The sequence below is a fragment of the Mastomys coucha genome, unplaced genomic scaffold (assembly GCF_008632895.1).
Source record: "Mastomys coucha isolate ucsf_1 unplaced genomic scaffold, UCSF_Mcou_1 pScaffold12, whole genome shotgun sequence".
Taxonomy (NCBI): domain Eukaryota; kingdom Metazoa; phylum Chordata; class Mammalia; order Rodentia; family Muridae; genus Mastomys; species Mastomys coucha.
Window position 1 is genome coordinate 87,250,142 of NW_022196894.1, and position 27,625 is coordinate 87,277,766.

Genomic DNA, 27,625 nt, shown 5'->3' on the forward strand with positions numbered 1-27,625 from the left:
CCTTAACTAGGATAATGTTGTTGGCTTTCCCTGAGGCACATGGACAAGGCATGGCAGAACTTCCAGAGTTGAGACTTAAAACTGTGGATACAATGTCATCATTTAATTTCTCAGCATACCACATCTTTGTTCTGTTTGGTGTCTCAAAGCTCTTTGTTCCTAAGTGTGATCAAGGATGGTTGAGAAGAACCTTGTTCTTTTTACCAAGCAGAAGGAAGATGGTGGTGAACAGAGAGTGCACTTAGGTCACAAGCACGCTCCCAGGCAGATGGAGTTCACAAAAGAATCTTGGACCTTCAATACCAGGGCCTGGCTTCCCCTTAAAGGATCTGTGTCTGGGAACCACTGGAAAGAGATATTTTGGTTCCAGGATCATTGCTCTTTGGGGTCTGATTCACCTTTCTCTCATCAGTGGCAAAACATTTCCTGAGACTTGAAAGGTTTGTTGAAAACCCAGAACCCTGGTTTTCTACAAACACAACTTTTTATGTGATGGCTTTTAATAAAAGGCATCAAAGATTTGTTTCAAGTGAAAAAAACTTGTCCCCAACCCTGCTCCTACCCGTTCTTTTACCCAGTCCACAAACTGAATGATACTATTCTTGGAGTCATGACCACATTGCTATCTGTCTGAGTTTAAGACTGAACTGTGAACCATCTGCTGGAGCCAGAACTGGGTCCTAGGATGTCTCTGGTCCAACTGTAGAGTCTCCACTTTATTTAAACGTTATCCTTAAAATGCCTACAGGATTCTTGGTTGTTTTGTTTATTTGGTTTGGTTGGTTGGTTTTCAGTTTTTTTTGAGTTTTTTGTTTGTTTGTTTGTTTTGTTGTTTTTGTTTTATATAGAAGGGGGCTTTTTATTTTCCTTAAATTATATGAGGTCTTGGGTAGAGAGTATATTAACTAACCTTGTCTGGGATATAAACTTGATTTTTCCAATATCATAAAAAACTCAATCTTCATTTAAATTTGGGGGCAAACCAAGAATCAGCATCATGATGGGAGACATGGGGAGATGAGGGGAGACGAGGGGAGATAAGGGGAGACATGGGGAGATGAGGGGAGACATGGGGAGATGAGGGGTAAAATGAATGGAGAATTGACTATTGTTATGTTCTCCATAGACTAACAGCTGGGCTTTCCCAAAAACAAAACAACAAATGCCTGATGTGGGTGGGTGGAAGGAGAAAATCCTATCCATTCAAGCATTCTTCCCCCAAAGAGTCTAAATACAAGGTCAGGTAAGAAAGCCAGGCTCCCCTGGTGAAGACTTGAGTATGAAGCAGGATTTCTGAGCACATTTGGTTGGTCATGGCAACCTCCAGCTAAGAAGGAGCAACCTGAGTGTGCGCTATGTGTTCCTTTCATTCTCCACAGAAACCAACCCCCTCTTCTGACTTCACGGGCACCGGTCACACACACATGGTGTATACATACATGAAGGTAAAACATTCACTCACATAAAATGAAATGGCGTGGGGTACAGATTCTTTAAACCATTCAGTTTAGCCTCATTAGACATTAAGTTCAGGCTCATCAGATAAGAATATGTCCGTGAAGCGCACTAATTTGGGTTCAGTAGCTCTGCCTGGTGTCAGGGTTTTGTATCCCTCTTTATGTATGTGCAAACCCATGGAGGAGTGTGTGTGGTGATGGCAGTGGTGACAGGAACTGCAAGTTAGCACTGGGCTCCCTCCTTAGTTCCTCCCTATTTTAATTTTTGAAACAGGGTCTCAAAGAACCTGGAACTCTCTGATTCTCTCTGAACGGAATGCCCAGTGAGTCCCAGCCATCGTCCTAGGTCAACCTCCCTAGTACTGAAATTACAGGCATGTACTTTAAAAAAAAATTATTTATTTATATGCATTGGTGTGAGGTGTCATATACTCTGGAACTGGAATTATAGAGTTTTGAGCTGTTCTGTGGGTGTTGGGAACTGAACCCCAGGTCCCTTCTCCAGCCCCAGGCGTATACTCTTAAACCTGACTTTTTATGTGGGTTATGGAATTGAACTACAATCCTCATGCTTGTGAAGCAAGACACTTTTCCTACTGAGCCACCTCCCAGTCCCCAGTTTTCTGCATTTCTCACATGATCCTGGGGCAGCTAACGATACTGATCCACAGATGCCTCTGTTTGAGCACAGACTTACAAGCAAGGACATAAGCTAGATAGACTAGGCAATCAGCAAGAAAAAAATTTACATGGAATTCAGGCATGAGGAATGTGTGTGCATGTGTGTGTGTGTGTGTTAAATGTATGTGTTCACAGGTATGTGTGTTGTATGCAAGTGAATATGTGTTCACAGGTATGTGCATTCATGCATGTGTATCTGTATATGTGAATGTGTGTGTTCACAAGTCTGTGTATGTGTATGCTTATATGTGTATGTGTTTGAATGTGTGTTCACAGATGCATGCATTCATGCATGTGTATCCATGTGTGTGTCAATGTGTTCACAGGTGTGTGCATTTGTGTGTATGCGTGTGTGTGTGTGTGTGTGTGTGTGTGTGTGTGTGTGTGTGTGTAGGGAGTGATGACTGACAAGGTAAGGCTGTTCAAGACTTTGGGTCTCTGACTGAGAGAACAGTGACAAATGACCACATTCACCTTTTGTCCTGGTCTGTAGAAGCCTTGGGCCACATACCCTCATGACAGAATGCAGTGTTTCAAGTTTACTCACCCACACCTGAGTTCTGCACTGTGCTTCACCTCACAACGCCCCGCCCCCCAACCTGCCCACATTGGGACAAGGCAAAAGCCAGGAAAAAATTTGGATTGTATCAACCATCGACAGAAATTCTTGTGAAGAGCCCTGCATCTGACTTAAATGCAGACCCATTTCTCAGTTCTGCAACACTACCCAGGGGTGGTCCCACACAGCAGTGCTCTGCCAGCAATGTTATCTGTGTTGTATAAGCAAATACTGTATCATTCACCATGTTACAGTGTCTCAAGCATCCTCAGCCTTGGGCATACACAGGTATACGCAGGTTCTTAGTAACAGATGAGTGTTCTGCATTTCTGTTTGTTTGTTTGAGACAAGACCTCACTCTGTAGCCCTGGCTGTTCTGGCTCCCTGTGTAGATCAGGCTAGCCTCAAGCTGAGATCTGCCTGCCTCTGCTTCCTAGTGCTGGGATAAAAGGTGTGCACTACCACTGCCTGGCCCTGTTTTTGATTTCTTATTCTCCAAATCTTTAGACCAGTATTTTTTTTTTTAAAAAAATCATTATGTAGAATTTCATTCATATGTATAAGAAAATATGATCATATATACCAACTGCCCCCACATCCCACTCAACACACCCTGTCCCAGCCTCATGTCTTTTCTTAAAAACTAACCTATGTAAGTACAATAGAACTGAGCACCTTAGGCCAGGATGGTTATTATTTATTTTTTGGTTAAAACTTTGTGCTTTGCCAAAGCATCTTTCCTAGAAGATCACAATAGCTACTTCAATTTTTAAATTGTGGGACTGGGCCTCACTCTGCAGCCAGGTCTCACTTGCAACTAGCTCTATACCCCTGATCAGCCTCAAACTTGTACTCAACTTCTGACTGCTTCCTGAATGCTGACGTTACAGACAGGTGCCTCCATGTACACACACACACACACACACACACACACACACACACAGGCAACCACAGCCACCAAAATGGCTTACCAGGTAAGAAAGCATTGCTACCATGCCTAACTAAGTATGGTAGCTGGGATTGTGTGGTGTGACAAGAAGGACCAATTTCTGTGGGCTGTCCCTCTAACCTCCACAGGCACACCATGGCACGCACACATGTGTGTGTGTGAGTGCAAGCACAGGTGTACACACACACACAGAGGCAATCAGGAATTTTCTCTCCTGGACTCATCCCCTCTTCCACTTTGTTCTTCTTCAACCCTTTATCAAAAAAGGCCCAGGGACGTCGAAGCCCTTTTCAGTACTTTTATTGTTGGACAAGCATTTACAACATTCCATTCATAGACCTAAAAACATAAAAATAGACCTTCTTTCAGCTTATAAAAGAAATATATAAGAACTTTTGACATAGACACATCATGACCGTATGTACAAGAGACAATGGCACCCTCTCTAAGCACCAGACTTTCCAGGATTTTTTTGATGGACGCTTGTGTTGCAGGGAGACCAGAAAATGCGACTCTCCGACACCTCTGCTTCCGTTTCCCATCCGGACGCAATCGACCCCGAGATGTTATGAACAGTGCAGTGGTACAAAGGGCATAGAAACCATTCTAAAGCTTCTTAAGAAAACCAGAAGATATAGCAAAAACTTTAATAGAATAAAACTTTCAAAAGATCAAGCTCAAAGCCCTGGAAACCCGAAAGGAGGGGAGGGATAGAGATCAGGAGAGCAAGAAAGCAAGCGGGGGTGGGGTTGGGGTTGGGGGGCTGGGGGGCTTTAGAGCATCATGTTCTGAACTCTCTATCTGGAAATATAAAGTCATAACTGATTCTTATAAAATATAATTGCTAAAGCTACTATAAAATTCAGGTCTTTAAAGTACCTACCGATGTATCAAACACCAAATAGATATATAGATATATAGATATATATTTTTTTTATTTCCAAAAACAAAGTTTTCATATTATTTAAACCCTTCTTAAGGAATGGACATTGTGAAATGGGGAGGAGGAGGAGGAGGAGGAACAAAAAGCTATAAACCTTTTTTTAAAAAATGAAAGTGCTAGAATGGGTTTTGTTCTTCCTGTCTGGACATCCATTTAGGTTAGGCCCAGTAGCGAGTTTACCCTGTCTCATTGGAATGGAGGAAATATTAACCACAAAGGATGTCTCTGAAGAGGTTCTAAGATTCGGCCATGGACTGTCAGGGGAGAGGGAGTCATCTGTGGATGAAGATGCGAGTTTGATGGGAAAACCAATGATTGCCATGGCAACCCCATGAGGAGGCTCCCCTCCCCCGCCATGAACAACACACACACACACACACTGCCCCATTCCCTGTCTCTGTAATCCAACCAAACTCCCATCTCAAATATAGATTCATACAATTAAAAAAAATGTTTCTCAGAAAAGTTTATTCTTAGCATGAGCTTCTTGTTGGCCATTTGTATATAAATATAAAGTCATCATGCCCCGCTTGCTCTGCAAAAGGTTATATCCTCATTTTCAGACTGAGTTACGCTTAACACTGTAAAATTCTCATCTATTTGTGCCCCTGCATCTCAAGGAAAATACAAAAAAATAGTGTTTTTTTTTCTTCTCTCTCCCTCTAAGTGATAAATTTGGATCTCTTTCCCAAGAGTTTGGCATCTTTATAATTCTCTGCAAAACTAGACCTTCCAGACACTGACACAGAGTTAGACCAGCTACAGACATAAACAGAAGAAAAAAATAAGAATAAAGGCTCAAACAGAGAAGACCACCCTTTCCTCACACATTCCTAAGGTACACAGATATTCTCGGGCGCTGAAGAGGGAAGGAGTGAGAACACTGCAAGCTGTACAGGTGTTTGGGTCTGTCTGTTTCTGTGTGTGTTTAAAGGTGGTTGCTCCTCAGCTGCGAGACTGGACTCCGAGGTGGAACTGGGACACCGCTGTGTGCGCTGTCTTGCGCCTCTGAGACTTTGACTGCTGGGGTGGGAACGGTTTGATTTCCAGCGCTATTGATTCTTTGCTCTAAATCTTCAGGCCCCGATGAATTGAGAATAAATAAAAGAAAGCCCTTGGCACAGAGGAAAGGACTCAAGCTTGTTTGAGATTCTGAACGATTCTCTCTGATGTCATTAAGAATGATGAAGGTGGGTGGCTACATGGCTTCAGACCCGAGTCAGCTGCCAAAATCTGTGTGCAACAGTGCGACCTAAGGGGACATTCTCGTGGACGGCACAGAAGGGTGGGCGGAGTGAGGATGGGGCCGGCATCTTTATCTACACACACTTTCTCTAAAGGGACAAGGAAGTCATATCTCTGTGTTCAGTTTCCTGGAGGGGGCAAAGTCTTCGCGCCTGACCCAAATGACTTCCTCGCTTGCGCTCTCCAGGCCCCCGTTGATGCCAGATAGGGCCGCTTGCTTCTTGAGCTGCGTCATGCGGGAGGCGTGGCTATCGAGGGTTCTCCGGCCTCGGCCCTGCTGACTGATGGAGGCAGCCTGAAGCTGCTCCTGAAGGTCTCTGTCCACTGAGGAGCCCTTCGCGGACTCACAGAATTCGTCATCGTCACTGAGAATGTCTGTCTCCTTGATGTCATCCTGCTCCTCGTACTGAGCAAGATCAAACTGTTCCTCCACCCATCGGTCAGTGTCCCCGCCACCAGGGGGCTGCTGAGGCTCTTTCTCCGGGCTGCTGGCTGAGATGGCATCTGAATCAATGGTAAACCTGTTTCGGGCCAGTCGCCGCCTCCTCCTCCCAAGAGACTTGCTTGGGGCAGACACTGCACACACACACAAAAATATAAAAATAAACCCCCACATGCTTTACCATGAGATGAAAATCCAGCAAGCAAAGAAAAGAAGCATAAAAAGGTGAATGGGGCTTCAGGAGTTTGTGGTCTATGCCCTTACCATCCTGGTGGTGTCTACCTTGCTCAGATGTCTGCAGGGAAGATGGCGCTCTACGATGGGCGCAGAGACTAGGGAGTGAGGGTCTAAACACTAGAGGCTCTAGGTATGGAGAAGGAAATAATTTACCCCAAGCTGTGCACCTACAAGACAGAGAACAGATGTCTGCTGTTCTCAGTTTTGGGCCAGAGACTGTCCTCAACACATCTGTGCCCATGGCACAGAGCTAGGGAGCTTACCCCAGGGCTATCCAAGGGTCATTTAACCAGAAGAGAGGTGTTTGATAAGCCTGAGAGAAGCCTTCAGGGGTTTGCTGTCTGTGAAGGCATGGCTGTGCTCTCTGGGGCATTGTGCTGTGTCAGTGCTTTCCAGGGACGTGAGCCACCTAGTTAGACTGAGGGCATCACACTTTTGGAGACTGTATGGCAGCTGCCAGAGACACTGCGCTTCTAGTCCACTCTCTGCACCCTTTCTGATAGGGTCCAACATGACCTCTGAGGCTAAGCAGAGCCACAATCCTAACTCATATCTCCATGCTGTGCATCAGCAATTCTTCTACAGTGCAATTAAAACTACAGTGTGCCTGAGTGGACTAAGAGAAAAATAATAGATGCCACTCTAGCACTGAGGGACAGTGCGCCGTAGAAAGTTACTCCAAGTTAAAATACTGGTGTTCATTAATTTACCCCACTGCCCTCAAGGAAGTCAGGATTACTAAAGGCAAGTCAACAAATAGTGCTTCCAATCAAGCAAGCAACGAATGCTCCCAGCACTCGAGCCGCACCCATGCACGCACGCACACAATGGCTCCCTGGAGACCAAAGTGGCTGTTGCATCTGAGGTGAAATGCAACACAGGCTTTTTCCATGGAGGAAGCAACTCACACCCCAGTCAGGAGCTGCTGTCCTGAAAACCCAAGTCTCAAAAGCAGCGAGGCTGCTTCAGAACTGCCAGGAGACACCTACTGCCCACATTCTGAGAGTTCTGTCATCTCCACAAACAGAACAGACGGACACCGCTCTTGTTTAAAGATGGGAATAGGAAGAAACTCCAGGCAACATGGGAAGAAATGGAAAGCTACTTCTCCATTGGGAAAAAGCAAAAGTGTCTCTTTGATTTGAGCCTAACCCCACTGCAGTCCAACCTTGTTCTACCCAATCGCTACATTTGAATGACAATCAGTTCACTATTGGTCTAACTGGAAATGTGAGAATGGCTTTCATAGTGGTAATTAGGGCCCAAGTATAGTCATGGCTGTGTCTCTGAAATGTGTCAAGGTAAGATGGTGCATACAGATGGCAGATGGGTGGGCAACAATGACAATAGAGCAAAATAATGATTGTAGAATATAAATATAGGGACAGATTCTTTTAGCTGCTCCATAAGCCTCAAATTTTCCATAAAAAGATTATAGAAGATGAGAAATTTTAAGTCGGTTATTGGCCAAGGTAATCCTGCTTTGAAGTACGTATGGAGGAGGGATACTTGGTCTTTATGCTACACATACCTCCTGGGAAATGCAGACTGTGTTGGGTTTGTCTGCTCTTTATGAAAAGGACACTTTAATAAGCCAGGTGGCATTAGTGGGTCCCTCTCAGTCTCCAAGAGGCAGTCTTTGCCTGGTCGGAGTGCCATTTTGTAAATCATGGGACATGGACACTCTAATGGTAGTGAGTTATATCAAAGGCAGAGTGGATAGAAATGTTTTTTCAGTCAAAAAATGAGGCCTCTGGTAGGAAGAAGAAAAAAACCAAAGAAATATACTTTCAATTGTACAAATCCAACAGGCTGTAATAGTGTGGCTTCCTCTTGGCATTCGTAACGGTTTAGAGCAGGTAGTGGGTTTGTTTTCTTTTATTTCTAAGATCATCTCAGAAGAAAACTTTGGTATATCCTATAGATAACATGTGCATTCATATGTCTTCTTCTTCTTTTTTTTTTTTTTGTAAATGCACTTCTGACTTTAGGTTCCTAAGTTAACAGCAAGAGCCAGTGGTAGGTAGGGCCCTGAGCTTGGTGAATATTTCCCAATTAAAAACCCCTCAGCAAACAAGAGGAGCACAGAAAACACTTCAACAAGTTTCTCTCCTGCCATGAAACAGTAACCCGCTCTTACAGAGTATTCCCTGAGAGGCTGTGGGTGTGGATGTGTAGGTGACTCTCAGGCTATTTGGAGAACCTTGCAGTTTGGGAGTTCTGGGTTCTGGGTTCTAGGTTTTCAATAAGCATATCAACTGAATGGAGAACAGACTTTAGGTAGCCTCTACCAACATCCATTAGTTAATCTCCAGGTGCCTGAGAATGTAACAGGCTGGGTCAAGGTCGGTAGGTTATGCCTATGGTTTCACGGCCCTTCCTACATCTCCGCAACACAACTGAGAACTGGTGGGAAGGTGACTGCATCAAAGGTTTGTTTGTTTGTTTGCCCTGTGTGTAAAGGAAATTTATTCTACTGGACTCCTCCCTGAAAAGTTCTGAGGGGCATCTTAGGAGTCGAGGGTTAGGATGCTAATGGTGCTGAGTCAGTCCAGCACTAGGAAAACACCACTCTTCTGGGCTTGCTCTACTGCCATCTGCACACTCCAAGAGCATTTGCTGGGAACCAGTTAAACACACCTTTCTTCCTTTTCAGTAGCAGCTGAAACCTTTCCTAAGTTAACCCTGAGGCTGAAACCAAAGTTACAGGCACAAAGTGAGGGTCAACTTCTTCTGCATCAACTGGTCTACCATGCCTGAGCACGGAATCCTCACTGAGAACAGGCTGTGTCTTCTGCCAGACTATGAAGTCACTGCGCTCTCAGTAGAGGGAGCTATACTCACTGCTTTTTACTAAACAAAGCTGGCTGCCATGCAAAGCAGCGACTCTCATTCCATAAGCAGGCTAAGAGAACCCAATCCAAAAGAGGATGCATTTGTTTGGCCAATGAGAGAGGAGCATACCAGCCAAAGGGGAGGCAGCGAGGGAAGGCTGAGGGAAGGGAAGGCCTGCAAGCAAAGGGAAGGTTCCCCAGAACCCATCAGGAGGGAGGCAAGGCATGAGCCTCACATCATGGAAGAAGAGCCTACCTACATCAGCCCCCACAAGGCCCTGCCTAACTCCTGCCCCCTGGAGGCCTACAGTGGAGTTGGGGTGACGGGGATCTTGTAGGTCTGAATCCCCACAGTACCTGCCCTGCTCATGGCTGGCCTGGCGCCTTTAAGCGCACATAATCTCTTGCCTCCAAAAGGGACATACTGCTGGGCTGAGGGAAGGCTTTCCGTCTTGAGGAGCTGTCTTCTGTGTTTATCTCGCAGGATCGAATGCACAGACTTCAGAAAATCCTTTCGGCTCTCTGGGGAGCTATGAAAAGAAGATTTACACACAAGTTAGGAAGGCTGTATTCAACGGAGGAAACTTACAAACGCCATCAGTGCAGCTGAATAAATATCTCCAAGAGCAAAGGGGAAAGAGGCGATGGCTCCCATTGCCATGCTCAGCTGCCTCCTCGTGGCAGACATAAAACACACAATCCCTTCACGGGAGTCCCACTGACAATGAATAGATAATAGACGAAGTTGTTGGATACCAAGAGGTTGCCGGAATTCTGCTCTTAACACTTAAGTCACAGTCTTATGTACATGCTGTAGAATGATATTGAGGAGAAAATGAATGGCAAGACTGTTGCACCTTAGCAGAGCCCCACAGACGGGTGCCCCAGTGTGCTTGCTCTTTCTTCCCAGGTCCCGACTCACACATTAAGTACTAAAGAGAGATTCCTAAGAACTGTTCTGAAGACCTGCGAACTATTCTAAGTCCCAGTTCTCACGGCAGAACAAACACACACACACACACACACACACACACACACTTTTCCATGTGTGACAGCTTTCTGGAGATCAGCCCTCTGCTGGCCCCAAGCAATCACCCCACCTCCACCCCCAGAGATGATATGGCAGACATGCAGCATGGGCTGTGACCCATCTGAATTCGGAGACTGAAGACATTCAGAGCATTTTCTGTAATGCTCTGGGCAGAGCATCCTCTGTCAGCCTTAGCTGCCCCTCAGTCTGACTAAGGAAGCAATAAATATGAGGCACACTGCACCCTTAATGCTTGATAAGTTATCTTCTTACTGTACTAGCAATAACATTAAAAATATTATGAGTGATGATAATGGTATTAATTCTGTTATCACTGCAGGCAGTGTGTAGCAATTAGTACTCTACACAAAGAACTAGATGAATATTGAGTTAATTACTGAATGCACATAACTAATTAAAGATGGGTCATATTTCAAGCCAAATAGGATGGCATACGCTATTCTAGAGGAAGAGACAGAAAGAGGCGGTGGCGGAAGCACAGGAGGAAGGAAGGAGAAGGAATAAATAACAATATCCAGTGAGGACAAACCCCCACTAAGAGTCCCTCAAAATGTCCCTGTGATCAACAGCAGCCAATGTCCCTGTTCTGGGTCTCTAAAGGTTAGGAATGCTGGTAAGACCTTCAGCCCTTATTCCCTCTTACAGCAGACTCTTAGATCCATGTGAACAAACCGTGAACCCAAGCACCCTGCTCTACAGAAAGAATGCCCGCTTCAGAGTGGGCACTCCAATCCCCACTTCCTTTACAAATAAGTAAGTAAACCAGGTTCCTGTCTGCATTATAGTGACGGAGTTTTAATTCACACAACTACAGTTCGAAGCAAGTGTTAACTTCCCTGAGGGAGGCATAGGCTCATCTGCAGAGATGAAGGAAGGTCCCTGGGGTGAGGCCCGACTTCCCAGAGCCCCACTCACCTGCAGCAGAGGTGGAAAACCCGCTCCGGCCTCCCTTCCGACTCTGACTTCACGTGGACAATTTCACACACGGCATTTGCCTCTGCATCTAGATATAAGTGAAAACAATGTCAAGTTAGGTATATTTTAGCAGACTTACTTACATTTTTTTACAGAAGAATTTTTCATGCTTGGTACCTGCTTAAAACAGTGCAAAGCAACTTGAGACCAAAGTCACTGCACTCCCACCCTGAGCTAAAGAGACAGACGCTAGAAGCTCAATGTGCACTGTGAAAAACAGACCAGAGGGGCTGGAGAGAGGGGGAAGTGGTTAAGAGACTGAGGGGCTTACAGAACACACACACATGTGCACAAACGCGTGTATACACTCACAAATGAATCTTAATAAAACACCATGAAAATCTTCCAGCTAGCCTAGCAGAGGACCACACTAAGGAAGCCACCCTGCCCCTCCACCTCGTTGTTAGGTGCTAAGTTCTTTGGGGCCCAACAGTGCCTAGGAGCCCGGTGCACATCTTCATCAGGACAGGGCACAAGGAGGGAGGCCAGCACTGGCTTATGTTTTGGAGTCATCTCTTTATTTGACCACAGCTGACACCCAGATAGGCTTCTCCAGCCTAGCATGGCTGTCCTCTGAGAGGCTCTACCAGCAGCTGCCTGAGGCAGGTGCAGACACTTATTACAGCCAACCACTGAACTGAAGTCAGGGACCCCTATGGAGGTAGTGGAAGGATTGAAGGAACTGAAGGAGCTGAAAGAGATAGGAAGAACAACAGTATCAACTAGTCTGGACTGCTGAGAGCTCCCAGAGACTAAACCACCAACCAAAAGCATACAGCACATAAGGGCTGCTCTGTGGCCCCAGCACATAGGTAGCAGAGGACTGCCTTGTCTGGCCTCAGTGGGAAAGGATGCACCTAATCCTGTAGAGACTTGATGCTCCAGGGAAGGAAAGGGGGATAGATGGGGGGGGAGACCCTCTCAGAGGCAAAGGGGAGGGGTATGGGGTGAAGAAGTCCTGGAGAGGGGACCTGAAAGGGGGGCAACATTTGGAATGTAAATAAATAAAACAACTGGAAAAAAAAAAACAGGCTCTTCCCTTAGCCTTCCCAAGTTGTCCACTAAAAAGAGCAAAGCTGTGCTTTAAGGAAGTAAGAAACTACTCTCTGTAGTCTTTTAAACTATCTTTTAATATTCATGAATTTACTGTGAGCAGGTACATGTGCGCTTGCAAGGGAAAGCCGGAGAACAACTTGTGAGACTCTGTTTTCTTCTTCCACCACAGGGTCCTAGAGATGAAACTCAGGTCATCAGGGTTGGTGGCAAGCGCCTTTACCCACAGAACCCACAGCTAGTGTTGGTTGGACTCACAGGTGGAAACCATGGAAACAGAGCGCCAGCTCCAAAGTCTGTCACCCCAACAATGCTACATTGTGTTAAGTCGTGAATAAAGTGTCTGTGAAGGGAAGGGTTCGCTGCAGACACCTCGATGCACACCTTTAGGCTCCGTCTTCCCCAGAGGTTCAGAAGCCTGGCCACAGAACCCTCCCTACGGCTACATCACCTAACTCTATCTGCCAAGCTGCCCCAAGCTAAGCCAAAAACCTTGAAACTTCAAGTACTGACCCTTGAACCCACTGGCATGCATCTCTTAATGTAACACTGTGACCAGCCTTTATAGCTCAACTAAAATATGCTTTTATCTGGAAGGCCTTAAATTTGATTTGAATGAAAAGCAGAGGTTGGGAGAATGAAATGTCATTACCACAAAGACTGCTTTGTTTTCAGAATGTGAAGTTATGTCCTTAATCAAGGCAAAATTCCTGGCTAGGAAGCCCACAGCCTGCCACAGAAATCAACCCCCACATTTATAAACCTGGTATGAGGAAATGTGATCAGATAACTTAAGGCGATTAACTTTAAAGATTAACGTTAAGACAATGGCCTTAGAAGACATCGGGGGCTAGAGAGGTGGCTCATTGGTTAAAAGGTTCGCCTGCTCTCCCAGGGAACCTGGCTTCATTACCAGTCCCCATATGACCACTAACAAGTGTTACCCCAGCTCCAGGGATCTGGCTCCCTCTGCTGGCTTCTTCAGGCACTGCATGAACATGGTATTTCTGCATACTGGCTAACAAAACTCCAATACACACAAAACAATTTTAAAAGAGACAGTACTAGCATTTAAGTGTCTAAACCTCAAAATACTATTGCAGCGGCTATAGACCTATGATCCCAAAGCACCTGCGAAATTACCTGTAAATCGGGTTTGAAATCCCTTACAATTCTAAAGAAAATGCATGCATGCACCTACTCAGCTCGCTCGCTTACTTGGCTCACTCATTCATTCACTCACGCACTCACTCACTCACTCACTCACTCACTCGTTAATGAAGCTGTTTAAAAGGAGGCAGTGCACTGAATACTCTAGCATGCAGATGGGAGGAGCTCACAGCTCCTACTCCCAGCTGAGCAGCTCTGCAAGAGGAGAGTCAGTTTTCTTTAAGGGTGTGGCCACCATGTGCTGTTAGATGTCCCCACATTTGTGAATATAGATGCAGCACAGATTGGACTTGGTGGGCTACTGTTTAAGAAGAAAAAGGGCAGAGGTTGGGAAGGGGTGGTAGGGGAAGATATGGGAAGAGTTGGGGAAGAGTGAATATGATCAAAATATACTGTGTTAAGGTTTTAAGGAATGAAAAAAGGTAGCCTGGAAATGGCTCAGCAGGTAATACGTGTGTGTGTGTGTGTGTGTGTGTGTGTGTGTGTGTGTGTGTGCATGCTTTCAAGTTAATGTGAGACAATGGAGTCAGAGAGAAGAGTTACTTAAGCACAGAAGATAAGAGATGAAAGACTAGGAATGAATATACACAAAACTCACAACTCACACACGGGTAAGAAATGGGAACCCAGGCCCAGAGAGATGACTTAGCAAGCTAAGGTGCTTGTGGCCAAGTGAGGTGACCTAAGTGTGAACTCTGAGTCCTGAATGATGGGGGAGGAGCAACTGCTGCAAGCTGTCCTCTTACCTCCCCAGGAATTGACATGACATATGCATGCCTATACAAACACACACAGCTTTTTAATATAAAAGAGAAGAAGAAAAAGAGGAAGAAGAGGAGGAGGAAGAAGAGAAAGGAGGAGGAAGGGGAGAGGGGGAGGAGGAGGGGGAGGAGGAGGAAGAGAAGGAGGAAGCCTGGCACGTGTCAGTGCTTACCTGCACTGGGTAGAGCGCGGACCTGCAAAGCTTCGGTAGGGATCATGTGGCGAAACCGGAAAGGGTCCCACTCCTCGTAGATGGACAGCCTGTGAGAGCCAACCTGGGGGAGAGAAGCAGTCGGTTGTTAAGGGCAAGGTCAGCTGCCTGGACCAGCTCCCCACACTTTTCACATCAGTGGCAGACTTAGCCACAGGAACATCATGTCACACACTTGTTCCCTGGCAGATTCAAGAGGCTGAATAGCCTTGCTAATTAAATGCAGAGAAGAGAGTTGGGAAAGAGACAAGGAAGAGAAACCTCATACAAGAAGGCGCTCAAGAGAGAAAGGCAAAATCATTCTGGCCACAGGGAGGTTCAGTATGTATCCGCTCACGTGCTCCACACATGAGCCCATCTGAAGGAAGCAAGCAGACCGGGGTTTCCCTCCAGAGGGCGGAGGGACACTCACAAAGGAAATGGGAGGCTTTTGCTGCTAAGGGCAGCAGCAGGCAGGGACACTTTTAATTAAGGGATGAAGCAAGAACACTCACAAGTTTCTTCTTCTGCTTGGAACCGTCTTTATACACAAGGACCACGGCAGTTTTGAAGACTGCAAGGGAGAAACAGGAGGGACCGTTACTGCGTGAAGAGCCAGGCTGCCCTGCTTGACTATGGTATTCAAGGCAACGCTGCTAGAGTTAAAAGAGCGTGCAAACTCCAGGCTGTCGCTCCCAGCCATCTTGACCTGAGCTACCACATCTGAAAGTCAGAGCCCACTGGGAAAAAAGTTTCAGCCTTTAATCTAAGTAGAAAAAGCCTAAATAAATACAAATAGCCTCTACCAAAGTGTACTTGGGCTTTATTGTTTTAAGGTTTAAGCTTCGATGTGCTGACTACAGTAGCTGAAGTACTGGTACAAATGCCTCTAATGATTGCTTAAGTGATTTACATTTATGCAAATTAACCGTTCTCTATATCTAACACACACAGTATAATTCAAGAAATAAAGTTCTACCTTTTAGGGCTAATTCCTTAATGAGAGTTAAGTAGCTCTAAGTGGGAGGGGTCAATAAACGTTTGTATTTAACACTGATTGGACTGGGCAGGTCCATCTGGGAATTACATCATGGTAAAGAAGAACATTCAGTGAAAAAGAAGCAGTAAGCACTGCCCCTCCCAAGCCAAAGACAGCAGGGCAGGTGAGAGCGTGGTGCTGGCTAGGTCTCCTAGCCTGAGCCTTCTAGGGAAGGTTAGGGGCACCATAAAACAGCGCCAGGGGCTGCTAACCACTTGGTGATTGGGAACAGTCCCCAAGAGGACACATTCACACCTACACTGCAAGGCACGAGCCTCACCTCCTGAACTAGGCACGATTCCCAGTATGCTAGCTTAGGTTTCCTCCCTCCAAAATGTGAGGACGAGATTCTCCTACGTGACCTCTGCCTGCACCACCCTGAAACAGATCATCAAAATAAATGACCAACATGTCTACTCTCACTAGCATTAATAACATGATTGAGATCTCCCTTATAACCCAGGGAGACACCTCGATAGGTCAGCTGAGAAATGGCCTCCTAAGCAGAGCAGAGCAGAACCAGGGAGGAGAGGAAGGACCAGTGAGGAGAGGAAGGGCCAGGATCTGAGCGCTCAGAAACACTTTACTCTAGATTCCTCATTTGGCTTCTCTTCATTTACTACCAGTTCATTATTTTGTAAGGATACATGGACGAGCAGGTAAAATTATTTTTTAAAGTAAGATGTAAAAAAAAAATCACTTCCCCAGCTATGTGCACAGCCACGCCCCGACACACAGCTGAGCGGCTACCACACTGAAACTGTTTAGCAAGAAGGTTTAATTTATATTCATTTGTATTTATTTGGAAGAAATTGGTGGCTGGAGCAGCAGGATATAATTAGTTTCGTGATGATAAAGCATCTCTTGGAAAGGGAATATTCTTGTTTAGAAAGACCAGCCAGCTGTTTTGCATCCCTGGCACCCTCTTCTGACACATACCGAAGGCTGCCAATTCTGGCTCCTTTTTCCACTTTCCCAGGGAGGCAGGTGGGTTCAGCCAGATGACGCTGGTGTGCAAGAGCAGGTCACCCATGCTCAGATCCGCGACCTGCAAATCAGAGGCGGGGCAAGCTTACTCATGGTGTCGTCCATATGCAGGTTTGCATGCGGGTTTAAAATACAAGAGGTTGCAGTCAATTATAGTTCATGAAAATATTGCTCTTAAAAACGCTTTCTTAGTATGCAGTTAAATATACTAGATAGCTTTAGTTTGCAGTTCCACAATGTGTGTGTGTGTGTGTGTGTGTGTGTGAACCAAAGTTTCATGTTGTGTGCTACAGATGGCTTTGACTTACCATAGTTTTAGCTAATGTTTTAACTTGCAGTGAGTTTGTCCAGTAATTAAATATATTTTTTGATTTAGACATTTCTATCTGAACATAGGTTTACCAGGATATAATCTCACTTTAAGTTTAGAAATACCCCGTACAGCACTCATTCATTAATATACATGTATTAATATACATGTATATTAATATACATTAATATACATTAATATACATGCATATCAATGCATCACATTTTAAAGATACTTCTTTAGTGTCAGTGAGCACTGTCCCCACTTGAGCTGTAAATATCATAATAGCTAGTAATAGCAACTAATGTCATTTCATTTGCCTTGTTTGACCTAGAAATAATATGATGAAATTTTAATGAAAATAAAATCTATTAATTCATATGACACATCACAGGAATCTTCTAGATTACCAAAAACTATATGGGTGTACAAAAAAAAAAGTTCTAATTTTTCCTTTGTTTTATGTTTGTCTATCAAAATATCAGGAATGAGATGACAAAGGGGGATAAGCCAGAGTTCACAGTCTAGAAAGTTAAAACTTTTATAGTCAATGAAGACAGTTTCTTAAGGAGAAAGGTAGGTCTTGATGACCGATGGCAAACGCCCCACCAGAACACCCAGAGAGCCACACGAGTGAGTTTAGTCTTCAGCGAGTAGCAATAATCCAGCTTTCCTTTTCCAATTCATTTTAAAGGAAACCGTACTTCATGTCAGAATCGGGGGCCAAACCAGAAGTCTGGAGATTCCTTGCCACACGTGTGGCACAGACAATGGCTTCCCCAGAGACCCTGTGGTCAGACTCCCATGGGGACACCTCGGGATCAAGACTCACAAAAAGGCTTTAGTTTTCAACCTAAGCAGGCATGATAAGCCAAAGAGGCAATGGCAGCCTTGTATTCACCCCTGACAGCATTGCGGATCTTTCAGTTACCAGGGGTCAACAGACAATGAACGTTCCATGAAAAGTCCCCTCCAAGAGGCAGCCATACACTTTAAACTGCAAACTGTTCCAAATACTGTGCCGAGGAGATGCACACCACTCCTGTCCATCCTTCTTGAGACTCAAGCTATCCTGGGGTCCAGAGTACTCAAACCATCCTTGCCACTTGATCATTTGCCACTTAATAGCCATCTTGGATATCAAATCAACTCTTACAGTATCACAATAATTGGTTTATTCAAAAATGGCTCCAAAGCCTGCGAATCTCGATGCTACCAACATAGATATAAAAGTCAGTGTGCTTCCTTCCCATTCAAAAGGCAAAAAATTTCAACTGAGAGAAAAATCATAGCTCAACTACCCACGAGACTGTGAAGAAACAAACGAAACTTCACTCTGGTTTTGCTGTCATGTCCAATGGCAAAGGTGTAGCCAGCACGTGTGGCGAGTGACCAGCAGTGACTAAAGGGAGTTTGGAGAGGACATAAGACAGGAACCTGGAGCAGGAACTGAAGCAGAAGCCACGGAGGAGTGCTGCTTACCGCTTGTCCAGCCTGTTTTCTTTTTTTCTTTTTGCTTTTCGAGACAGGGTTTCTCTGTGTAGCCCTGGCTGTCCTGGAACTCACTCTATAGACCAGGCTGGCCTCGAACTCAGAAATCCGCCTGCCTCTGCCTCCCAAGTGCTGGGATTAAAGGCGTGCACCACCACCACCCGGCCTCTGCTTTCTTGACTCAGGACCACCTGTCCAGGGATGGTAGGTACTACTGTGCTGAAGACTGGGCCCTGCCACATCAATGATTAATCAAGAAAATGCCCTCAGATTTGCCTATAGGCAATCTGTCAGGGGCATTTTATCAATCAAAGTTCCTCTTCCCAAATAACTTTACTTATGTCAAATTAAAAAAAAAAAAAACAAAAAACAACAAAACTAGCACTCCCCCTTTCCTCAGTGGGGGGAGGGGTGCTCTCCGCAATGTGATTATAGGCGAGAGAATCAACTGAGGTCTATGTAAACCTGTTCCAGGACTCCATGGCTTTTCCTAAGGCTGCTACAAACCATTGTAAGTTCCTCAGATACGCCTCTTCAGGTAGCCACCGGCTGATCACTCAGTTCTTTGAGTCTGTAAAAACCAAGTCCAATTCTCTGTTCCTAAGGCCATATTTCAGATCCTAGAAAACTAGCGATTTCATTTCTGAAGGATAAATGGCATCCGCTGACGTTGCTGCATATGACCTCAAGGTGTTCATGCACAGAGACAACCTGGTAGCCACTCAGCACCATGCACTTCACTTCCCTTCTCCAAGCACGGACACCAGCCACTGTGACGGTGATCAGCTCTCAGGACTGAGCGAGGAGAGGTGTTGCCTCCCTTGACGGGGGTTAGAATAATTACGGCAATTATTGCTGGGGCATATCATTACCAAGGGTAAGCATTCATATCAATACATTTACAGATATTAAGGGACATCTGCAGCTAAGGGGTCCAGTCTCCATCATGGCTCCCCACATTCCTCCCATGGAAGAGTATACACATAATTAATACTCAGGAAATGTTATGTCTCCTAGATGAGGAGGATGGTAGTGTAGCAGTAGGTCTGCCCGATCTAGGTACACAGCTTATATTCATACTAAGTAAGTTGTGTTTCCATTGCCAGGACACATCTGGGTTGGAGATTTACTGCAACAATAGGTGATGTTCTCTAAGCTCCAGATAAATTCCACGAGGTATAACATGGGAGGTGAAGAAGTACTGAAGGTCCAGGTTTATCATAAGATATTTGCTTAGCAGCTTTGTCTTTTGTGAACATATTTATCTTCAGTCATATCCCAACAAAAGATGGCTGTAGAAGAGGACGCAGGTAATCTGTGTCCCTAACATGTGACTATGTTAATCTGAAGCCCTGACCCATGTCCCTAACTGCTTACTAACTGCTTATAACTCATTCTAGGCTTTTACTGGATGCTGCCCATAAAAGGAGAACTACTTGGATCAAGAATCAACCCCATGGGGCTGAGGAGAGAACCTGGATACCTCCAGTCACTATTCCATACACTGCTGCAATGGTGGCACACACTTAAATGAGCTTGCCATGAATGTGGAGGCTTGCTCTCCCCAGGATTTTATTCTTGTGGGTCAAGGGCATTGGGAGCCCCCAGGCACTGGGTTGGCTAGCCTTGCCAGCTGTGCTTTGAGACTACAGTTTTCGTCTTAACTTTTTTCTTTTTTTATTTAGGGAGATTTTAGAATTAGTATTACAAATGTCTCCCAGAAGAGTGAAGGTATAGTCCAGAGCAGTAGCATTTGTCTTTCCTAAACCCTGACACATAAAATTATTGCCTCTGGGCTCAGGATGCTCTTGTGTTCTGCTGGTCTGTCACACAGGGCCAAGGCCGGCATCTCCGTTGAAAAGGTTCATCTACCCAGGCTCTCAGGTCCCAGCAATGCAGAGCGCTCTGAAGCCATCCCAACTTGGTGAGGTGGGGGTAGCAGATATGCAAATTGTCTAGCTGGAACGTGGCCTTCACTGCCACCCTACAGCTGCAGAAAACTCAGTTTGTCTCCATTCACAACTCGCCCAGAGAGCTCTTTCCTGCGTGTGTATAAATCCCAGTGCTTAGGCATTTCGAGAGCATCCCAGCTCGCTCGTTTCCACATCTACCCCGTCTTCCCTTCACTGCCTTCTAAATGGTATCTTTCGGACAGTCTAAAGGCCTGTCCCATTTCACTGAGGACATGGAAACTAGCCTGGGGCTGGTAAGAGGGCTCAGTGGCTAAAGACACAAGCTGGCGGAAGGAGAGAACAGATTCTGGCAAGCTGATCTCTGACCTCCAAACCCTGGTACCCACACCAGCACCCCACAAAGACATGGATTTTCAAATATGTCATTAAAAGAACCAAGGAGCTGGGTAATGGCCCTTTGTGTTTGTGAGAGAGGAGCGCTCTGCAGGGCAAGTGAGCAAACTCCCCAGCTTTGCTCTTGCCATACTGATCACTGCAGAGCACACCTACCTCTCGCTCCCTCAGAGGCAAGTGTAATGCAGACTGCAATACTCTCCAGTCCAATCTAGGAGCATCCCTACATGAGTGACTGCTAGTAAAATCCCATCCTTATAATTCACCTCAGGATCATCAACATTTTTTTTCAACAGGCACGAGTTTTCACTCGCTCTAAGACTTTCTTAGGTGTGAGTGGCTGTTCCTTTGTGAAATAGGGTTTCTCTGTGTATCCCTGGCCATCCTGGAACTCTCTAGATCAGGCTGGCTTTGAACTCACAAGAGTTCTCTGCCTCCTAAGTGCTGGATTGAAGGTGTGCAACACCTTGGCCTGGCAGTGACTGTTCCTTTTAAGCAGTGTTTTAGGTATGATAAAATAATTATTAGCTGGGCAGTGGTGGCGCACGCCTTTAATCCCAGCACTTGGGAGGCAGAGGCAGGTGGATTTCTGAGTTCAAGGCCAGCCTGGTCTACAGAGTGAGCTCCAGGACAGCCAGGGCTATACAGAGAAACCCTATCTTGAAAAACAAAACAAACAAACAAACAAAAACCAAAAACAACAACAACAAAAAAAAAGAACAAAAAAACATTATTGTCACTGGAACCAATATTCCTCGGACAATCATTTATCAAGTACCAGTTATGTGGCTGGTACTTGATGAAAACTAGGTATCCTAACCTAGAGACTCAGTCACACTTCAGACGAATTCACAGAAACAGACCACACTGGGTAAGGGCATTTGTTCCCTCATGCAGTACAAATGTAAATCAGAGACCCCAAAGGCAAAGAACAGAGCATCAGATGCGTGTTTACTCTACCAAGAAACAGCTCAGGTGAAAACACAGAACATAACTAACTGTCAATTCGATGCCTAGGAGGCACACTGTGGGCTACCTGTGAAGAAGTGTCTAGGTTAAGGCTGGCCTTCGTGATACTTTCTAAGGGGTGGGAAGGTTCATCTTAACCAGGGGCAGGGATCGGGACTGGGAAAAATGGAGAGGTGAGATGACCACCAGTATGTGTATAATGCTCTCTGACTTACAACACAAAGCGACCAGTTCCTTCAAGCATCTGTCACCGTGACTTGCCTGTCACGGAGCCTTTACCCTGAACTGTGAGCCAACATAAGCCCCCTTTTAAGTGCTATGGTCTAAGTATTTCCTTAAAGCCACAGGAAAAGAAACTATGACACGTGGAGCTTCAAAGACAAGAGTCCTGCTGTATAGCAATTTCCACCAAGATTGAAGTATTCCATCTCCCAGTTAGCTCCTCAAGACAGAAGTTACATAACTCAAAACAGCTTCAGGAAGTCCCTGAAACTGACAGGATTCACTGCGCCCCTCCCTCCCAGAGTAAGCAAAAAAGACAGCACTGAATATTCTCAAAGCAGACCAGCTGCCCTGAAGAAGCAGAAACCAGCCCAGCTCCTGGAAGAGGTTTAGAACAACTGAGTCACTTGGAAAGGACTCTGTCCAACCTGTTGAGCTGCCCGCAGGCTGTGCAGTGTGCTCCAGATTCCCAGCCTTGTGAGCGGTCACCACGCTGGGGTGGGCTTTGGTGCTCCAGCTGCCTTTGATTCACTTCTGCTCCTGTAAGGAACCCCTCACCCATATTCCAATAACTCACTGGCTCACCAAATGAGACTTTGGTGGTGTCCTACTCTGGTCTCTCTTGGGGCCCTTTGGTGAGGCCAGGTGTTTGTGTTGTATTTCCTGAGGAAAAGTGTTGTTCAATGCCAGCCAATGAAAACAATTACACCCCATAAAAAGAGAGTATCGTGCCTCTGGGGGTTGGGGGTGGGGGAGAGCTGTGGGTGGGGAGGACAACAACACTCCTCACCTCTTTCTTCTCTCCTGTCTGCTCAGCAATCAGCTGGTCAAACACAGCACCAAACTCTTCGTGGATCTTCTGCATCTCATTGATGTGACTGGCAACCTTGTTCATAGTCTTGATGGCCACTAGAAGAACACAGGCATTTGAGAAGGAGCTGTGCAAAGGTCACACTGGGACAGGTGTGTCTGGAGTGTGTGTGTGTATGTGTGTGAGTGTGAATGCTTGCATGTGTGTGTGCGCACGTCCGTGTCGTGTCTAACACGTGCTCACCGTCCAGGTGGTAGTGCTCCTCACTGTCCGCGTCGGTCAGTGCGAACAGCTCCCTGAGCAGAAGCGGGTACTTGAGGACCCTCTGGATGGGCTTGATGAGGTAAGACTCCAGTGTGGATGAGTGTTGCTGCCTCGGGTTCTGGGCATCCAGGAACGCCTTGAAGGCTGTGTCCGTCTTGGCTAGAAGGGACAGAACACAGGCCATCAGGGTGGCATGCTCGATGTAATTTCAAGGCTTCTTTTTATAGGACTGGGCACAGCGGGCTCTGGGGAGCCAGAGAGATATCTGCTGAGGCACGCACGGGATGGGCCTGTCGGTCATGTGTGACTGATGAAGACTAATTAAAGGATTTTGTTCACCTTCCTCACACTAAGCATGTCTTTCCATTCTGACATTTGACTCTTACTGTCCTGGGAGAGACGGCTCTTCCAAGACCTAGCCAGCTCCTGAAGATAACACATGATTTGCCTGAAATAATCAATTCAGAAAGCATCTCTCCCACACCTGTCAGTTCTAGGAGGTGCTGACACTCCAGGTCCCAAGCCGGTACCCTCATCACCACTGGGGCATATGTCACACCGCTCAGCATCTGCCACAGCCCAGAGCCCACTGAAGTTATTCAAGCTGGCATGCTATTCTTCCATGTCCTAAACAATCCCAGTGCTTCCCCAAGGGACACTGCATGGCTGCCTCCTTCTCCTGGGTCCTGTGACTGACAAACTACAGATATCCTCTGATCTGCCAGCCCCACCACACTTGAATAATCATAGCACCTCCAGCTGCAGTCCCCTCTGGTTCCCAGGCTTCTAAACACTTCACTGCTGGGAGGAATTTAAAAATAGGAGAAAAAACAAATTAACAAACAAATAAAAACAACATAAAAGAACAAACTAAAGCAGGAACAGAAAGAGCATCCTGCGTCTCCTTCAATGGAGTATGGCAGGACCCACAGGGCAGCCTGATGCCAGCTCTGCAGCTACCAGCTACTAACATCTGGACAGTGGGGATTGCCTACCAGCTACTAACATCTGGACGGTGGGGATAGCCTACCAGCTACTAACATCTGGACAGTGGGGATTGCCTACCAGCTACTAACATCTGGATGGTGGGTATCACCCACCAGCTACTAACATCTGGACAGTAGGGATTGCCTACCAGCTATTAACATCTGGACATGGGGATCACCCCAACTAAGCTCGGAGCTCTGGCAAGCACCTTTCGCCCAGTCTCACTTTCATCTGTGTCCCAGCTGGGATGGTAGGTGGCCCAGGTGAGCTGTGGAGAAGGTACCTACCAGGACGACGGGGAAATGGCTAACGGACTTCCAGGTACAAGGGGGAGGCAAAATAGATGGAGAGGGAGGGATAGTTTGTAACTTCACAGTAGACATCAACAATGTCTGGGCTGCTGAACACATGACTGTACTGGCAAGGTGGCTGCCCCACTGTAGGCCTGTCAGGTGACGAGCCAGCCCCTCCTCCACACCCTTACCTGCATGTTTCTTCTGCTTATTTACTTTTGAGTTTCGGCCTTTGAACAGATTAGTACAGAAGAATCATCCCTGCCAGAACAAACTCCTCGTTCATACTCAGGACCTTAGTATTCATCACACTATGTTTGTTCACCAGAAGTTAGACACAGCCCTCTATGGGCCTAGAATCTTCTGAATACCACCCCGTGCGTCTGTCACAGGAACCTGATGGTTCCTGAATAAATGATCAATTTCCCAAAGGCAGTGGTTCTTCGTGCATTTTTTAAAATCAATCCCTGCTCCTGGTTACATACAACTCAAGATGCTGTGTAAGGGCATCATGAAAGGGTGAATCTTCTGCCTTTAACCAGCAAGAAAAACATCAGCCCTGGGTTTTCCCCAGGAGTCCCAGGCCACAGCTTCTGAGCCCTCTGAAATCCTACTAGGAAGATTCAAAAGTGCCCTATGTCTCTGATCTCAGCACTCCAGAGGCAGGGGCAGGTGAGCCAGCCTGGTCTATACGACAAGTTCCAGGTTAGATGGGGACACAAAGTGAGACCCTGTCTCAAAAGGAGAAGAGGAAGCAGAGTTAAAAACAAAGGGTTGGGGGGCGGGAAGGGAGAGTCAATTCCTCAGGTTCAGATCATGACTCTCCTTTCAAAAAAAAAAATCCCTGAAGGAAAAGGACAGCGTGACACTGGCCTACACGTGCTAGGGACACTGGGCTAGCTTGAGAGCTGTCCCATGGAAAAAGCTGGCTTCTAATATCTGATTCCGTTCAAAGAGGGCCTAGGAACCTCCTTCCTGAGAAGCATACCCTGGCTCTCAAGTGCAACCGTGGAGCTGTTGGTCACTAAGTCCAGACCTGCATTTCCTACGAGGGAGGAGTGGGCTTCCCTGAATGTGCACAGCCCTCCCATGAACACTTGCAGTTCTCCCATTCTCCCCAGCTCAGTCTGCTAAGAATCATACATAGAAACAAGCTCTGGGTCTCAAAAAACCCACAGCTCAGTTGACAACTAGAAAAATGTAGATCATGCCTACTGTTTTATGGGACAATTGGGAGTGATGGTATGTTTTTCAGATGCGAGAAAATATTAGTGAATTGAGAAAAAAAATCCACATAGGCAAAATTTAATCTAACTGACTAATTTTAAAGGTACTAATTGCTTGAAAAATGATAATGCATGCCTCACTACAGAGCAAAAGCTCTACTAACATCTCTTCTGGCATTCTGATAGTGATTAGCAATCAATAAAGGCTTTAACACACACACACACACACACACACACACACACACACACACAGCCAACAGAGTACTATGAAGATGGATTAACATCACACCACATGACAGGGAAATTCTGAGAACCCTGCTGCATAGACTAGCACTCCCAGCATGCCTCACGTTTTCCTGGGCAGGGTCTCTTGTTACCCAGAGACCTGCATTATTCTAGCATTTCCTAAAATTATAAATGAAGTGAATATAAATATAAATTTGAAATGAAGTGAAGCTGGTTCTCTTGGGTAGCAAACATAAACATGGAAATCATCATCTAGGCACTTGATGAGCAGATGTTCTCTTGGCAGCCACAGAGCAATGTCAAGGTCAAGCACCCTCATTCCTAGAGATCATTTGAAGCCACACCTTTCACTGCTTCCACCCTCCAAAGCACTCCCTCTGTCTGCTGCAGAGGATGATACAACACATATGGTAAGCATAACACTGACTTGTGAAAACCTTTGAATAAACTGGACTTTTTTAAGAAAAAAAGACCAAGTCTAGCCAGATAGTCCATGCTGATCTTGAACTCAAGCCTACCTACTGTCTCAGTTTGCTGCACCTTAGAGTTACAGATGGGTGCTGCCACAAAAGACCAGACACAGGTTTTAAAAGGGATATGCAGTAACTACCCACCAAGCCATGCAGTAAGCTGTGCACGATATATACACGATGACTGGTGGGAGCGATCGGAATACCCAGCAAAAACCTTCTCATGGCTTTGTGTTGATAACACTGCTCCTTCTAACCAGTGCTACCCACCACCGCTCTGCCACCTGCTTTAATTTTCTTTTGCAGGCACTGGGGCTTGACCCCAAGGCTTTCTCCCTGCAGGGTAGGCACTCTGCCGCTGGCTGTGCTAGATCCTCTGTGTGCACACAGACCGCATCCCTCCTGTTTAGCTGCACTATCTGCCTGCTAACTGTCCTCATCTGTCCTTCTGGCCTCTAGTGACTGCCACTCCTCTCTTATCTCTGAGAGATCAGCTTTCCAAGTCCTGACCACCACACAATGACCTGTGGAGGCTGCAGAAAGTTTCTATTTTCTTAAAGCCTCTAAGCGAAGTGTCCGGGCTGGGGGTGCAGCTCAGGGGCAGTGTTTGTCTTGCACACATTATGTGTTCAAGGTTTGATTCTCAAGGAGACGGATGGGGAAGAGATAGGAGGGGAGAGGAGGAAATAGAGGGGGATAGGAAAAGAGCGGGGAGAAGGGAAAGGAAGGGAGAGGAAGAGAAGAGGAAGGAAGTGGAGGGGCGCTCCCCCAACATAAAAACTATACTTTGGACTGTGTAAGAATGACTGCATAATTTTCACCAGGCGATGGTGGCGCACGCCTATAATCCCAGCACTTGGGAGGCAGAGGCAGGCGGATTTCTGAGTTCGAGACCAGCCTGGTCTACAAAGTGAGTACCAGGACAGCCAGGGCTACACAGAGAAACCTTGTCTTGAAAAAAACAAAACAAAACAAAAAAGTAATTTTCACTAACAACTGAAATCCTTTGGTAGTTACACTGATGGCTGCTAGTACACACCTATGCATGAAAACAAGTTCAGGAAAGAAATGAATGAGAAGGAAGGGTAAAGGGGTTTGCACATCACTGCAGAAAGACCTGCTGAATCGATGAATTCAAGACAATAATGCATCAGTCTCCTCAAAACCAATATTGTGGCATACAGGGATGCCTCTCAAGTGTCTCTCTGAAAGCCAGCCACCACAGCCACCCACACAAACGAGAACCAGCAACCAACACACCCATCCAAACCACCGGATCCTGCCTTACCTTTCACCAGGACCTTGGGGACTTTTGTGTGGCTCGCACAGAAGGCACTGTAGAGCTTGAAACGGTCTGCGTAGTACAGGAAGGATCCCCCCAGAGAGAACAACACTTTCTAGATTAAAGAGAAAAGGTGCAATGGGTTCGTGCCCCTCCTCATTTAGACTAGGAGAG

The 27,625-nt window shown here is 46.0% G+C and overlaps 1 protein-coding gene across 10 annotated transcripts in view; it reads right to left on the reverse strand.

The window, feature by feature from the left end:
• Positions 1 to 3,930: 3,930 nt before the first annotated feature.
• Positions 3,931 to 27,625, reverse strand: part of Tiam1 (TIAM Rac1 associated GEF 1) — a 358,057-nt gene continuing 334,362 nt past the window's right edge. For all 10 annotated transcript variants that reach the window (XM_031364347.1, XM_031364348.1, XM_031364342.1 and 7 more), the window contains 9 exons: positions 27,458 to 27,566; positions 22,927 to 23,106; positions 22,663 to 22,781; positions 16,527 to 16,635; positions 15,064 to 15,122; positions 14,531 to 14,633; positions 11,314 to 11,401; positions 9,705 to 9,877; positions 3,931 to 6,410 (listed from right to left, as the gene is read on the reverse strand). In XM_031364347.1, the coding sequence (XP_031220207.1) occupies positions 5,941 to 6,410; positions 9,705 to 9,877; positions 11,314 to 11,401; positions 14,531 to 14,633; positions 15,064 to 15,122; positions 16,527 to 16,635; positions 22,663 to 22,781; positions 22,927 to 23,106; positions 27,458 to 27,566 (1,410 nt within the window). In that variant the 3' untranslated portion in view covers positions 3,931 to 5,940. The remainder of the gene's footprint in view (positions 6,411 to 9,704; positions 9,878 to 11,313; positions 11,402 to 14,530; positions 14,634 to 15,063; positions 15,123 to 16,526; positions 16,636 to 22,662; positions 22,782 to 22,926; positions 23,107 to 27,457; positions 27,567 to 27,625) is intronic.